The sequence below is a fragment of the Sapajus apella genome, unplaced genomic scaffold, assembly GCF_009761245.1.
Source record: "Sapajus apella isolate SASKATOON/1434 unplaced genomic scaffold, GSC_monkey_1.0 scaffold76, whole genome shotgun sequence".
Taxonomy (NCBI): Eukaryota; Metazoa; Chordata; class Mammalia; order Primates; family Cebidae; genus Sapajus; species Sapajus apella.
In genome coordinates, this window is record NW_022437016.1 from 10,087,472 (window position 1) to 10,102,290 (window position 14,819).

General features: G+C 52.5%; 2 protein-coding genes across 6 annotated transcripts in view; one reads left to right on the top strand and one right to left on the bottom strand.

Annotated features, from left to right (window-relative positions):
- The first annotated feature begins 884 nt into the window (after window positions 1-884).
- Window positions 885-9,140, top strand: ARPC5L (actin related protein 2/3 complex subunit 5 like). The gene is made up of 4 exons (XM_032251581.1): window positions 885-1,184; window positions 5,123-5,195; window positions 6,412-6,588; window positions 8,307-9,140. The coding sequence occupies exons 1-4, from the start codon at window positions 1,036-1,038 to the stop codon at window positions 8,367-8,369; spliced, it is 462 nt and encodes a 153-aa protein (XP_032107472.1). The 5' UTR covers window positions 885-1,035; the 3' UTR covers window positions 8,370-9,140.
- A 594-nt stretch (window positions 9,141-9,734) lies between these two features.
- Window positions 9,735-14,819, bottom strand: part of GOLGA1 (golgin A1) — a 66,070-nt gene continuing 60,985 nt past the window's right edge. For all 5 annotated transcript variants that reach the window (XM_032251579.1, XM_032251580.1, XM_032251576.1 and 2 more), the window contains 4 exons: window positions 14,039-14,098; window positions 13,153-13,323; window positions 12,547-12,633; window positions 9,735-11,989 (listed from right to left, as the gene is read on the bottom strand). In XM_032251579.1, coding sequence (XP_032107470.1) covers window positions 11,909-11,989; window positions 12,547-12,633; window positions 13,153-13,323; window positions 14,039-14,098 — 399 coding nt within the window. In that variant the 3' untranslated portion in view covers window positions 9,735-11,908. The remainder of the gene's footprint in view (window positions 11,990-12,546; window positions 12,634-13,152; window positions 13,324-14,038; window positions 14,099-14,819) is intronic.

Consider the following 14,819-nt stretch of genomic DNA (forward strand, 5'->3'; position numbering starts at 1 on the left):
TGCCAGGACGGTGGGGTGGCAAAAACGTCTTCAGCGTCTTTTCAGTCCCCTGGACACACTAAACGTCTTTATTAGTTTATTTTTGAGACGGAGTTTTGCTCTTGTCGCCCAGGCTGGAGTGCAAAAGCGCGATCTCGGCTCACTGCAACCTCCGTCTCCCGGGTTCAAGCGATTCTCCTGCCTCAGACTCTCCCGAATAGCTGGGATCACAGGCATGTGCCACCACGCCCGACTAATTTTTTATTTTAAGTAGAGGTGGGGTTTCTCCACGTTAGGCTGGTCTCTAACTCCCGACCTCAGGTGATTCACCCGCCTCGGCCTCCCAAAGTGTTGGGATTACAGGCGTGAGCTACCGCGCCCGGCCCTAAACGTCTTTAAAGTCTCCCACTCCTTTAACAGGGTCACTTCTGTGTACAGACGGCCTCCTCGGGCTAAGCGTGGTGGCGCTCAAGGATCCGAGACACAGACCCCTCCCGGTCACTCCCCAGGCCCAGGAACTCCTACTCATCCCTCAGACATCAGCTCGAAGGTTTCTTCTCCAAGAAGCTTGTCAGGGACTCGACAAGTAGAGCCGCGACCCTTCTCCCACGAGCCCGATGTTCCCCTGTCGGGGCAGGGATCAGCCCGGCAGGCCGCGCTGGGCCTTGCTGAGACAGGGGCTCCTCGGAGGCGCGGGAAACCCGGAGAACGAGTGCAGTTACGGCGCACACGATGCGGGGCCTGCATGGATACTGGGCACCCGCTCCCCAGCGGGAAGACTGAGGCAAGGCAGAAGGTACACTGTGGTTGGGACGGCCGCGGAGACCCTCGAACACTCTCCAGGCTCCGGGCTCCGCCCCGCCCCTGACAGCGCTTCCGGATCCGGCGTGGGCCGGAAGTGGGCGGGCAGCGGCGGCTGCGCGCGGAGGCGGTGGAGGAGGTGCTGGAGGAGCCGGGGCGGCCGCTTCCCGCCCCCGAGCCGGAGCCGGCGCGAGAGGAGCGGAGCCGAGATCGGGCCGCGAGGGGAGCCGGCTGAGCGGGCGCCGAGCTCCCGCCATGGCCCGGAACACGCTGTCCTCGCGCTTCCGTCGGGTGGACATCGACGAATTTGACGAGAACAAATTTGTGGACGAGCAGGAGGAGGCGGCGGCGGCGGCGGCGGAGCCAGGCCCAGACCCGAGCGAGGTGGACGGGCTTCTGCGGCAATATCCTTCCCTGGCGCGGCGGCCGGGCGTGCGCGCGGCCTTTCTCCTTGCCCACCTTCCTGACCCCTCTCGGGCCCTTCCGGGCGAGCCTCCCCTATCCCCTACCCCCGGCCCCCTCAAGTCAGCCTCCTACTCCCTGCCAACCCGGCTCCCCTAGGCCGTGCTTCCCTGAGTCCGGGTCTCCCTGGGTCCCTCATCCCCGGCCCTGGCGCCTTCCTCGGCAGCGCAGCCCCCCAGGTCCGTGGACCCGGTGGACGGGCTCCCTCGGCTGCCTTGCGCCCTCTTTCCCCCTTGCCTCTTTATCCCCTCATGCTGTCCCTTCCTGGGAGCCCCAGCACTCCGTCCCTCCGTTGCAGGAAATCGGGCCTGTGGCGGGGTGGGTCGGCAGCAGGGCGGAGGTGAGCCGTATCTGAGTAACCGAGTGGTCAGGGAGGCTGGGGCGCGGTCCTCCGGGGCTTTCCGTGACCGGATTGCCGCGCGGCGTGAAGATAGGTGGGTGGACGGCGGTGGGGAAGACAGGACCCAGGAGGGAGCGGAGGCGGCCGCCGTAGCTCAGCCCTGGGGTCTGAGGTTGTGCCTCTCCTCCCCCAGTCAATCTGACCCTCCCTCTTAATGCTGAGAAAGGGGGAGCCTGTGGTTCCTCTGGACACCTTGGTGGTCTCAGCCACGCTCAACAAGTGAGTCTTGGCTCCCCTCGGTACCCTTCTGGTGCAGGAAGCAGCAGAAAAAACTAGTAGTTCATAGCTAAGAAAACCAGACACCTTAAAGTGAAGTGTGAAAGTGGAGCCCCACGCCTGGAAATGACTGTTATTGTGGCCACAGAAAACAGCATTTAGAAAAGATTAAAAATAGAGGTGATTGCCACAGCCTTGCTTGGTCCCTTAGCAGCATGAGCGCAGGAAACTGACTTATTCTCACCGGAAGGATTTTTCTTTATTCAAACGCTGTTCCAGGAAGCGTGTCCCCTCCCCCCACACTGGCCGGGGCAGGGTTGGAGGCCCCTGCTGTACATAAATCAGGTTCTCGGTGTTGAGCCAGTTGACTCAGCTTGGAAAGTGGGGCCTGCTGCTTGAGGGGAGCCCAGCAGTGCTCCTCAGTGTGCCTTTAAAACGAAAACCTTCAGACTTGGTTTGAACCGGAATGTGTTTTCAGAAGTGGAGATTCCAGCTTGTAATTCCTGCCCCATCAGGATCTTCCAGTCTACCCTACTTATAAAATGGGGCCAAGGGAAGGGTCCCCAGAAGGGAAGGTTGGTTGTGGTCTGGTGCAGGTCCTGGTTCATGGACAGTCAGTGCAGCAAGGGCTTCAAGGTCAGGCCTTTGGCCCAAGACCCTGACTGAACAGATGAGGAGACCACGCCTGTCAGCTGCTGCTTTGCTCTAGGTGCAGAGGCTTGTTGAAGGTCATGTCTTGGGACTCCCCTGCCTGGTGACAGGTTCCTTGAGGCTGCTTAGAGGCCTGCGCTCGGCACATCCTGGGATGGTCGTTTCTCCATTCATAGCAGCGTCAGAAACCTTGTTACCAAGGAGAGTGTTCCACTTGGGACTGAGGAAAGGGAGGTTAGCTGATGAAGAGAACTGAAACCCTGGCAAATACAGGGCCCAGGAAGGGAGGAGAATGGAACTCATATTTGCGTCTCTATCATGTGCCAAGAATTCGGCTTACATTAGACCACTGAATTTAAAGTAGGAACTTCTGAATGTCTGAAGACAGGGGAGCAGAGAAACGGGTGGATGGATTGGGATGGGGAAGGGCAGAGAGGGGCCCTGTCCTGGGGCCATAAAGGGAAGTGTGTGTGGCAGGAGATCACACAGATGGAGTAGAAGGAACCCTGCTATGCATGGGCACACACCCAGCACTATCATGCTGTGGCTGTGTGACCTCGGATAGGTCACATGCCCTCTCACAACTCAGCATCCTCCTCCGTTATGTGGCAGACAGCCATGCTGGCTTCCTAGGTTCCGTGGGAGCCTCTTGGGCTAACATCAGCATCACTGGGCACACAGCACGTTGTCCCAGACATGCTCAGGTCTGCAGATAGAGTGGCGGCACGGGATTGTAGGAAGAGCTTGGGTGTGAGGGCCATGTAAATAGCTTAGTTTTGTGATCTTGGGCAGGTAGTTTCCGTTTTCTGAGCCTTAGTTTCATTGCCTTTAAAATGAGGTAATGATTATTGTCACAGGGAGTTTTGGAATGAGATGGCGTGTGAAAGCACCTGGCACAGGATCCGAGACATTGTGGCGATTTAAAAGTATTAGTTCGCTTCCTTCTCAGTGAAGCCGCTTCTAGACCTCTGGATCAGGGATCTGTCTAGAGCAGTGGTTTTGAGCGATTTTACACCCTTCCCCTCCACCCCCAGGACGTTGGAGACATTTTGATGGTTTCAGCTTGGGGTTGCCACTGGAATCCAGTAGGCAGAGGCCTACGACATGCAGCAAATATCCCGCATCAGAGAATCCCGGGTCCACATTGTCAGTTGTGCTGTGATTGAGGAAGATCTAGAGGAGACCAAGGGCTGGGCAGGGTTCTGCCAGCACCACAGCCTGTTCTCTGAAAGGGCCTAAAGCCAGCCAAGTGTGAGCACTTGCTTCGGGAATGATAGGTGATTTCAGGGAGGCCCTCCCTGCGCCCCAGATCTCTCAGCTGCTGAAGGCCCTCACCCATCAATGGGCTGAGTGATTGCTGGACACACGGTGCTGAGCGTTAATTCCACAGCAGTGGCTTTCTGCCCCCGTGGACTAGTTTTATCCCTGCCCTTCCCCATCCATCATCGGAATGATTTTGTTTGTCTGTTGTGCCAGGTTTACATGAAGAGCGAGCAAGCCTATGTTTCCTGTTCAGCCTCTGAGATCCTGCTTCTTGCTTTGGGGACACCACATTAGAAAAGAGTTGCAAGGTAGAGGTTATCCTTGGCTGATAGCAGGCTGGCCTTGTTTGGATGGGGAAAAGGAACTCTAAAGCTGAAAGACAGAGGGGCTGGGCCGCCTCTCGAGTGTGGAAGGTGGATCAGAGCCAAGCAGGGAGCTGGGGAACCAGGGCTGGGAGTGGCTTGCCTGGTGGCGCAGACCCAGCTCACTCAAGATGGAGCTCACACTGGGTAAGCCCGGAGATTCAGCTCTGCTCCGAAGGTCCTTCCTTTCTGCACGTGGGTATCACTGCATGAAGAGGAGTAGAGACCCGATTGGGCAGAAGCCATTCCTTGTTCTATTTTTGAAGCTTTTTGGCTGAAGCCAGTGTTTCACATGAGGAAATGAAAGTTGGCTGATGTAATTTAGTTTAAAATAGGTGTCACCTTTGGGGACCTAACCCAGATTGTAATTTTCTTTTGCATGCTGGGTATTCAGAACTGAGCAAAGAATGTATTGTCAGGACTGCAGCTGAGGTTGTGGGGAGGGGTGGAGATTGGCTCCTTGTTGGCAAAAGCTTCTTTTAGATGAGAAACTCTTTCCTGGAAACAGTTGGGACCTCACTGATATCGATGGCTCTTAGAAGTTTTAGTACATCTTAATTTCCTTTATAGTTTAATTGATAAAGAGCATTGATGAAAAGTTAGGAGGTCTCCTTTTCCCTTTTTTAGAATGGGAACAATCCCTGGTTCACATGTACAGTTGCTGTGAGGATCTGGGAGGGGCGATACTGTGCCCAGCACCAGGCAGGTGCAAGTGAGCACACAACGGTTTTACAGCAAGCTCCCCCTCCAGGGCAGCTGCTTTGAGGGGGAAGGTGGAGAGGGAGGAAGAAGGAGGGTTTGCACGCTCGGCAGAGGTGCCCTGCACCCTCTGCGGGCTGTAAACATCTGCCCTCCTGGAAGCCATGGAAGGTGGGTGGTATGGATGAGATCCTGTCTGACTCTGTTCCCTGAGCTGTTTCTGAAGTGAGTTTGTCAATGAGAGTGTGGACATGCTTGAGCCTAGCCATCCTTAACTGATGGCGATCACAGGGGACATGCTTCGGGCATTCCACGCAGCCTTGCGGAACTCTCCCGTCAACACCAAGAATCAAGCCGTGAAGGTAAAGGGGTGGCATGCGGCTCTGCTGGGTGCTGTTGGGACCAGGGCTGTGGGTGTCTGCCCAGTGTGAGCTCCTCGGGGCTCTGGCCAGCGTCCGTTTCATTCGCACCAGGGGAGTGAGTTGGCACTGGGCAGTGCTTCCACAGAAGCCTCCTGGCACTCCCTAGATGGTGAGGCTCCTGCAACATCAAAGCTGCCAGTGTTTATAAGAGAAACTCCCCACAGAAGCCTTCATTCCCGCCCCGGGCCTCGTAGGCTGAGAAGTCAGCCTGGCCCTGGCTGATGCGGAAAACTGATGACTTCTCTAGCCTGTGGTGCCTGTGCTCTTACAGGCTGTTGAACACGCTTCATCTGCCCAAGGATTTTAAGTACCTGTGTGATTTCCTACCTTCTAAAAACTTCCCACCTTCTAAATTGTGCTTCTGCATCACGAAGGCTAAAATTCGGTTCAGGGAAAGGGTCTCCCTGCAGCTGGGATTCTGGCAGCTGTGATAGCATCTTGATGTCACCGATGGCTGCACCTGCAGAGTTCTGGGGACTGGCCCCACCCTTCCTGGGTATGAACATGAGGGATGCTGCAGCCAAGTCAGCCTGGTTTTATTTTTATTTTTTAATAGCCCTTCACCATTGTGGAGTATAATAAGGCCTTATTGGTGTCATCTAAAATAGTGATAGGCTGGGTGCTGTGGCTAATGCCTGTAATCCCAGCACTTTGGGAGGCGGGAGGATCGCCTGAGCTCAGGAGTTTGAGACCAGCCTGGGCAACATAGTGAGACCTTGTCTGTACTAAAAATTTTAAAAAAAAAAGCAAGGTGGCATGTGCCTGTAGCCCTAACTGAGGTGGGAGGGTGGCTTGAGCCTGGAACAGGCTGCATTGAGCCAAGATTGCACCACTGCACTCCAGCCTAGGCAGCAAGCGAGACCCTGCCCCTCCCTCCCTCTCTGTCTCCCTCTATTTCTTTTCTCTCTCACACAGAGTTGATACTTGTCCTAGTAAATGACTTATTCCCCCCAAAATAAGTAGAATAACTTGTTGGCATAAACGAAGGATACTTTGAAATTTAAATCCACAGAAGACTTTCTATCCTGCTTATTTTAACCATCCTGGACTATTTCTAAACTGGGTGGTATTGGTGGTGATCAGTGTCCTTGCTTTGGTGTGGGGCACAGCGGTGCCAGGACAGCTCTGGGTCTCACTTGCTCTTTTTCGTCTGCAGGAAAGAGCCCAGGGTGTGGTGCTGAAAGTGCTCACAAACTTCAAGAGCAGTGAGATTGAGCAGGCTGTGCAGTCACTGGACAGAAACGGCATTGACTTGTTAATGAAGTACATTTATAAAGGCTTTGAGAAGCCCACAGAAAATAGCAGCGCAGTGCTGCTCCAGTGGCATGAAAAGGTATGTGAACGCTGCCACGCGCCAGGTGAGCCACCGGGCTTGCCCCGGGCTTCAATCAGCGGCCAGATTTTCCAGAATAAATGTCGGATGGTCTGATAGGCGTGTGGGGTCAGAGGGTGAGCCCTAACCTGGGACATCTGGTCACTTCCCTCTCTCAAGGAAGCTCCTGGTAGGGACCTGCTGTCTCCGGTCATTGCAGTTACTTTTTTCCTTTTTAGCTGCTGATTTATGCCAGGTGGGACAGGGTGCTTTTGGTAGAGGACATGGGGGCAGATAGCATGGCATGGTATGGTGGTTGGGGAGTCTAGGTTGGAAGGGGGCTTGCTGGTTGGTTGGGGCTTCATGATATTTGCAGTGGTGGAGGCAGCCGTTGGAGGTTCTTAAGGGTCCTCTGGACAGCTCTAAGGGCTTCCTGCCCTGGCCTCAGCCTTACCAGGCCAGAGCATGCAGTGGGCAGAAACCTCAACCTCACTTAATATGGCCTTCGTCCAAGTGAAGCAGAAAGAGCTGTCTGCCCTTCTCGTGGGTCGGTGTGAGAGCAAGGCCTTTCGCAAGCCTATGTCCTGCCGGTACCATTGGAGCTGCCTCCCACACCCTCCCCAGCACACCCCTAGTGCCACAATAAGCACGCCCACCATTAAAGCAGACCAGGCAGTTACTAACACACCAGCCTTCCTGAGAGGCTCAGTGCTGAGGGGGAAGAGAGGGGTTTTACAGTGGGCCAGTCCTTAAGGCGGTGTGGGTGCTGGGCTGTGGCTGTGGCGTTAGGTCTGCCAGTGGGTGTGCTGTGCCTTCTTGGCCTCCCCTCTCCTGGGCGAGAAGGAAGTGAATAGGTCCCCTGTATGATGGGGAGGCCAGGCCCTTTCGTCCCTTTAAGGCAGCTTGGTGCTTGCCAGCCACCTTAACAGGCGGCACTTAGTGAGCTTGTGTGCATCTGTAATCTCAGCTCTTGGGGAGGCTAACACAGGAGGATGGCTGGAGCCCAGGAGTTGGAGACCAGCCCAGGCAATGTAGTGAGACTCCATCTCTACGAAAAATATTAAATTAGGCCAGGCACAGTGGGCTCGTGCCTGTAATCCTAGCACTTTGGGAGGCAGAGGCGGGTGGATGACCTGAGGTCAAGGAGTTCAAGACCAGCCTGGCCAATATAGTGAAACGCTGTCTTAACTAAAAATACGAAACTTAGCTGGGCATGGTGGTGGGCTCCTGTAATCCCAGCTACTTGGGAGGCTGAGGCAGGAAAATTGCTTGAACTGGAGAGATGAAGGTTGCAGTGAGCCGAGATGGTGCCATTGCACTCCAGCCTGGGTGACAAGTGAAACTGTCTCAAAAATAATAATAAATTAGCAGGGCACGGTGGTGCACACTGTGGTCCCAGCTACTCAGGAGGATTGCTTGAGCTCAGGAGGTCAAGGCTGTGCAGTTAGCTGTGATCTGGGCAACAGAATGAGACCCTGTCTCAAAAGGGAAACTCGAGGTGCTCTGCATTGTGTGCTTGGTGACAGTGCTCTCAAGCCAGTTCTCCCCGAGAGCTGGCAGCTCTCAGGAGCTGTGGCTCCAGCACAGGGAAGATTCCCTAGAATGTGCTGTGTCTCAGAAATCCTCTTTCGAGGGTCTGTCAGTATTTAGGTCAGGGGATGCCCCGCCTCCCCCAGCAAGCCAGGCTCCCCTTTGGCCAGCCAGGTCTCATCTGACATTTTCTTTTCCTGCCCCCACAGGCCTTAGCAGTAGGAGGACTAGGCTCCATTATAAGAGTTCTTACAGCAAGAAAGACTGTTTAAAAAAATTAAAAGACTCACGTTACCTTGAGAAGAATTCTGGATGCCCAGGCTGGTGAAGAAGGGATTGACAATGGACCATCTTCCTAGGAACTCCCAACTAAACTATTTCAGGACATGTATCTGCTGAAATGTATTTTATTTTCAAGGTGGAGGGGAAAATTGTCTGTTTCCTAAATCCTGTGCAGGATCTGAGTCTATGCCTTTGTCTCCGAGTACTGCAGAACTGACATTTTGTCTACAAGTGGTGGCTGGCATTGGTCAGGCGCACCTGTGTGCACTGGGGGAGGGATGGTTTGGGCAGGTGCAGGTCCAAGGGCTGTGGTAAATGGGAGAGCTCGTGTTTTTGAAGTGGGAAAAACCAAGAGTTTGTACAGACATCCTGTCTTCCAGAGAAGGAGGACGCTCTTGGGCTCATTGTAAAGTGCCTGCTGCATCAATAAAGCTCTTGGCTTATTAGTATATACATTGCAGTGTGTTTCATGTATGCAAACAAATGGTAATGAATGGGATGGTAATGAATGAGAGTTCAGTTGTTCCAGAAACCTGATGTGGTAGGAGTAGACCTGTGTCCCTGTTGAGCCACACGCCCCTGAGAGCGAGTATGGCAATCCACAGGCCCTCTGCCACAGCAGGACGCCAGCCCTGGTCTCAGAGCTGCCGGCTGCTGCGGAGAGGTGTTTGCTGAGTAACTATTTATTGTTTCTTACTCCTTTGATTTGTATGTAATTTTGGAGCTTATTTAATAAAAAGTGCCAAACATTTAATAATTGATCTAGGCTTTAAAAGTCTTCAGTTTGTGGGATTGCACTTGGAATCGTTTGCGGGTGGGCCTCAGATGTGCCTGGTCACGTCTCCTGATGCTGGGTGGGCTGTGCTGCAGAACTCTTACTGCCTCATGGACAACTTTTCTTTAAACAACTAAACGTCAGAAATGGGGAGCAATCAATCAGCCAGTAGGTAGACAGAAAGCATATTTTTGTTTGCCATCACCACTAACAGCCTCTCTGAAGGGCAAAAATGCTTTTCTTTCCTTTTTAGCACATGCAACTGCAGCTTGCATTCTGTTAAAGGTCGGGCCCCACTCACACTCCTGAAGCTCCTCTGGGTCATACAGCCTTTGGATAGAGACTGACCAAAGTGGCACAGTCCTGCCCTTCTCAGCCCCTCTGCAGAACCACTGCAATTCGTAGGGGCTAGGACGAGGCTGTTGGCTTCATTAGATCACCTATATTTATTCACCCAAATCCAGTCTGGGGAGGTTCTTTCTGAAAGGCAAACATTCTCTAGCCCTTGAAGTTGGCCTTGGAGCGTTAAATATGAGACACAAAATGCCAGATTTAACGAGTCAAAGAAATACCAAATTACAGCAAGTAAAATCCATTGTAGTTGTATCTGGATTGAAGAGCTTTAATCAAAAAGTGTATTGCACCACAGATGAATTTTCTACAGCAGTTTTCAAGAATACAATTCCTATTTACAACATTGAAGGAGAGCTCAAGATCCAACGCTCATATAAAGGGCTATAGATCCCATCTATCACAGAAAGTTTTATACAAGTCAAAGTGCATTAGATCACTTAGCATATTTACTCCACTCTTCCTCTTAAAGCTGAAGGAAATTCAACATGCAGGAGGAAAGCCTACTCAGTGAATCCTCCCTAAAGTGAGTACAGACAGGAACAGGCCCCATAGCTACACCTAAAACTGCCAAGGAGTGGGGCCTGGGATGTGTGGAGGACCAGTTCAAGGGCCGGAGAAGCCACGGAGGCAGCGGACGGCTTCCGTGGAAGTGTAGCTGCCTTTGGCAGGCTGTGAGCTACCCAGTCTTGGAGATTATTTCCTGGAACGGTTGAAAAAGGAAATCCTACTCTGAACAAAAGTTACCTCTTACCCATCAAAATTGCAGAACAGAAGAGACTCCTGTTTTGTGTTCCCACCAGGTAAATGGAAATTCACATTCTAAACAAGGGACAACTGTGTCTGCAAGGAGAAGCCAGAGGAGGCGGTCAGTCACTGGAGAAGGGGACTTTGGAGGGCAGAGAGCCTGAGCTGGGACTAAGGAGATGCTGCCCTGGCTTGGTTCTTCATGGAAATTTCATTAGGCTAATGTTGCAGATTTGCGTTTTTCTGTAATATACATTTTGTATACCTATTTTGGCCCTAAGAATGATTGAGAAATACAACTTTCCATCACTGGATCAGGGATAATAAATATAGGAGCTCCAGTTATTAATTCAGTTTATTTAGCCAGTGTAACTTTCATGAAACAATAAACGGTTTCCTTTTAGAGTCAATATTGTGGCTTTTCCAGAACCAGCACATTCCCTTTCCTCAGTAAGGAGGAATCCATAATCCATGTCTCCTGGTTACTACCAGAGACATGTGCATGCTACAAGTGCTGCAGCCAGCTGGGGGCCCTCTGGGTGCCAGACATGGGTGTAGTGCCATTTTAAATATTTTGGGTGGGATGAGGGAGAAAGAGTGGCTCCACACGCAAGGCAGACCGCCCCGATGTCTCGACCAAGGCTAGGGCACAGCTGCTGCTTCACTGGATACAGCAGAGCACGTCTTAAGTGAAAGACGGTGATCTGCATCGCCCAGCGGCAGCACAGCACAGAATCAAGACAAAGCACATGAGATACCATGGCGCTTCAGAGGGAGCGGCGCCAGAGTGCAAGTGAGATGACAAAGGAACGGGAATCCTAGTTTTAGCAAGAATTTCCTCTGGACGCTCTTGATTTTAAGAACATCAGTTAAATGGATTTTATAATACAGAAGACATGTTTATAATAGTGAAGAACTTTAGCTATAAAAAATAGTTTAAAATGGTTTACCAGCAACCTATCCAAAACAAGTACATTCATTAAAAAGGCAATTGAGTGTATTTGGTACTATACTTAGGGTCTTTTCAGGTATTTGCTAGTTTTCCTAAGTGGAGATACCGTCAAAAAGGTGCATATTCCCCATTCATCCACACCGGCCCTTAAAGATGTATCCTCTAAAGTTACAGGTGGCTTGAGAAACAAGGTGAAAGAATGTGTTCTTGAGAGGAAGGGATAAAGCTTCTAACTCATCTGAATTTTTAAAAGCCACTCGCATGGAGTTGGCTGTTCTTGGAGAAGCAGGTGGGTCTGGCCTGCTGGGCAGTATCTCAAAGGGCCGTCTCTACCTCCCACATCGCTACATGACGACTCAGGTGCGCCTGCCAGATGCTGATGGCTTCAGCTGTAAGTGCTAACGTGAAGTTAGAGGATTCAGGTGCAAATGGGGTGCTGGCTGGAGCTGGGATATTAGCAGCACTGTGGAAATCTGGGTAGTGCCAGAACCCTCCTGTTTGGTGACCAGAATGACAGGATCAGCTACCCCCTGAGGTTCATGTCAGCCTGCAGGGAAGTGGGCCTTAGTCTTGTAAACAATGTTTAGACGCTTGTACAAAATACTGCAGTTACAGTGATTAAAAACCCACCCAGACTGGTGTGTCAGTGTTCTTTTCACAGAAAAAGTGTCAACCCCCGGAGCTCCATCCTTGGGTAGTCCCCCCTAGGACCATGGTATCCGAGGATTTGAGATAGATGGCCGGATGCTGCCCTTGGGAGCTGGTTTGGACCCAAACCATGACATCTGCATTTGAACAGAAAAGGCTTCTGAGATGCAAATCAGGACTTGGTGCCAGGGAAACTGAAGAACCCTCCCCTCCCCTGAGCCTGTTACTCCTGCCCCCCACGCATCCTGCCTCTGGCTTGGAGCAGAGCAAGAAGATGGTGCCAGTAACCAGCCTGCAGGCCCGTGCTCACTACGGGAGGGAAATGAGAGGAAAATACTGAGTTGACAGGGCAAAGTAGTGGAATTGTAGGTAATTTTTCCTATTAGAGCATTTATGCAGACACTTTTGGAATTTTTTTGAGTGCTGAGCCAGACCTGGGGCTCTTGATAAAGTGCTATCAATGAAAATCCTTTGAAAAATATGTGGCCTGTTGGTCAAGTATGGCACAAACATTTGGGCACAAAGGGTGTCATCACTAAAAAGTGCCTGGATCAAGTTCATCCAAAAGCAGCCAAGCTGACCATGCAGCTGTGCTGGTTACCTGCATTTGGGGGTAGGGCTAAGGGGTCTTCAACTGTTACTGCTGGGATGACTGAACATATTTGGAAGCTGGAACAGTAGACCAGAGTCCTACCTTATATTCCAGAGTTTCTTTGAGCATGTTCTCTTCCTCTTGGGAAAAGTTCAGCAACACTGACACAGCTTTTATGAGATGAAAAGCCTGAAACAGTAAGTTTTGCTGCCATAGGCCTTGCTGGAGGTGGGGGTGGGGTGGGGTTGGGGGGCTAAATGGCAGCGCTTCCTGCTTTCTCTGGTTAGCAGGACCAGGTGGTGGTAATGTTCTGGCACTCTGAGGTTTGGCAGCAATGATAGGTTCTTCCTCTCCCTGCACCCTCAGGGGCCTAGCAGGCTTAAGGGAACTTCCCCAGCAGCTACCCCCACTCTTTGGCAGGACCCAGGAGCAATGGACGAATTCCGTTCCGGGCCTCTGGCCTCAGCACCCAGGCCAGGATTTAGAAGTGGAGCCTGCATCTCCCACTAGGAGCCGATTCCTGCACGGCCTCTCCCACCCGCCCCTCACTCCGCAGGCCAACGCCAGTGGGAGAAATGACTGAGCACCCACGTGGAGTCAAGTCAGGATGTATGAGGGAATGGGAGAAACGGGCTGGGCAGGGGTCCCTGCCGGACAGACTGTAGGGTGGGGCCTCAATACCCAAAAGACACCTGAAAAGCCCTTTACCTCGGATTCTCGACAGGACATGAATTTTAAAACCACATGTTTAAGGTACTCAAAGTTGATCTCGCGGGCATCTGTCAGGTCAGCGTTATTTGTGACAGAAGGCGCCATGTTTGCCAACTCAGGTCCAGGTTTCTCCCGGACTTCGAAGAGCTCATTATCGGGTCTGATTTTCTGAAAAACCAATGGGAAGATGCTAGACTGAACCCTCTGAGGCAGGTGGAAAAATCCCATGGGAGATTCACCTGGTCCGGGCTATGATCACCATCACAGGGCAAAAAGGGCCCCACCTCGGAAGGAAGCATCTCCAGGTGGGCTTGAGGAGGGAGTGACATCATTTGGGGGAAATTCAGATATTCCCTTATCCATGGCAAGAACACCTGTCCCTGGGACCTGGAGCTGCTCGAATCCCACATCGAGCCAAACACTCTGACACACACACACACACACACACACACACACACACACACACACACGGTTCAAGCATAGCTGCGCTGGTGCTGTTGTGGCAGGCAACCCCACTTCCACACACACACACACACACACACACACACACACACACACACACACACGGTTTGAGCATAGCCATGCTGGTGCTGGTGCTGGTGCTGTCGTGGCAGGCAACCCCACTTCCAGATGAGAATGCAGACTCAGAGAAGGCAGGCACAGGGCCGCAGCCACGGCACTGCTTCAGAGGTGCAAGGCTGGCAGGCCGCCCCACCAGCTAACATTGGACTGCCCAGCGATGCCTTGCAATCAATCAGTTAGGGGGTGGAGGAAGCATCGTCAGGCAGCGAGGGACCTCAGAAGGACCAGAGAACCTGGCTGGGCACAAGCAGCAAGGGGAGGAGGGCTGGGAAGCGGGGTCAGCTCCCACGCAGGCACTCACCAGCTCCTTCTGTAGGGTCTTCCGGAGCTCCAGCATCCGTTGCTGCATCTGCTTTATGGTCTGCGACAAGCCCCATCCCACAGAAAGCCAATCATTAGATGCATGTTTCACCAAAGGAAACAGACCCAAACATCAGGAAGGATCCCCTGTACACCTGTGAGGAGCCTCTGCCCTAATAAGTCCTCCTGAGGATGCTCAGCTGTTGCACACAGGTGCGTACGACTGTGGGCTGTCATCCCTCCTGGGCCACTGCGTTCACACACTTGAGTTTCCAGGTCCCACAGGGGCCAATGAATGGCCACAGAGCCTCTGAGGGCATGAGTACCCCAGTGCTGGCCACCCCTTCCCAGCGGCTCGGTCCTCCACACACAGTCCCTGGGAAGGGGTGGCCAGCACTGGGGTACTCATGTCTGCAAAGAGGAACTGTGGCCAGGACTATGGCCGGAGCAGGAAATGGCTCTGACTATAGATTTTGCCCTCTGAATTCAATTTTTTTTTTGAGACAGAGTCTCACTCTGTCACCCAGGCTGGAGTGCAATGGCACGATCTCGGCTCACTGCAACCTCCACCTCCCAGGTTCAAGCAATTCTCCTGCCTCAGCCTCCTGTGTAGCTGGGATTACAGGTATGCACCACTAAGCCTGGCTAATTTTTGTGTTTTTAGTAGAGAAAGGGTTTCACCACGTTAGCCAGGCTGGTCTCAAATTCCTGCCCTTGTGATCTACCCACCTCGGCCTCCCAAAGTGCTGGGATTACAGGCATGAGCCACTGAGCCCGGCCCA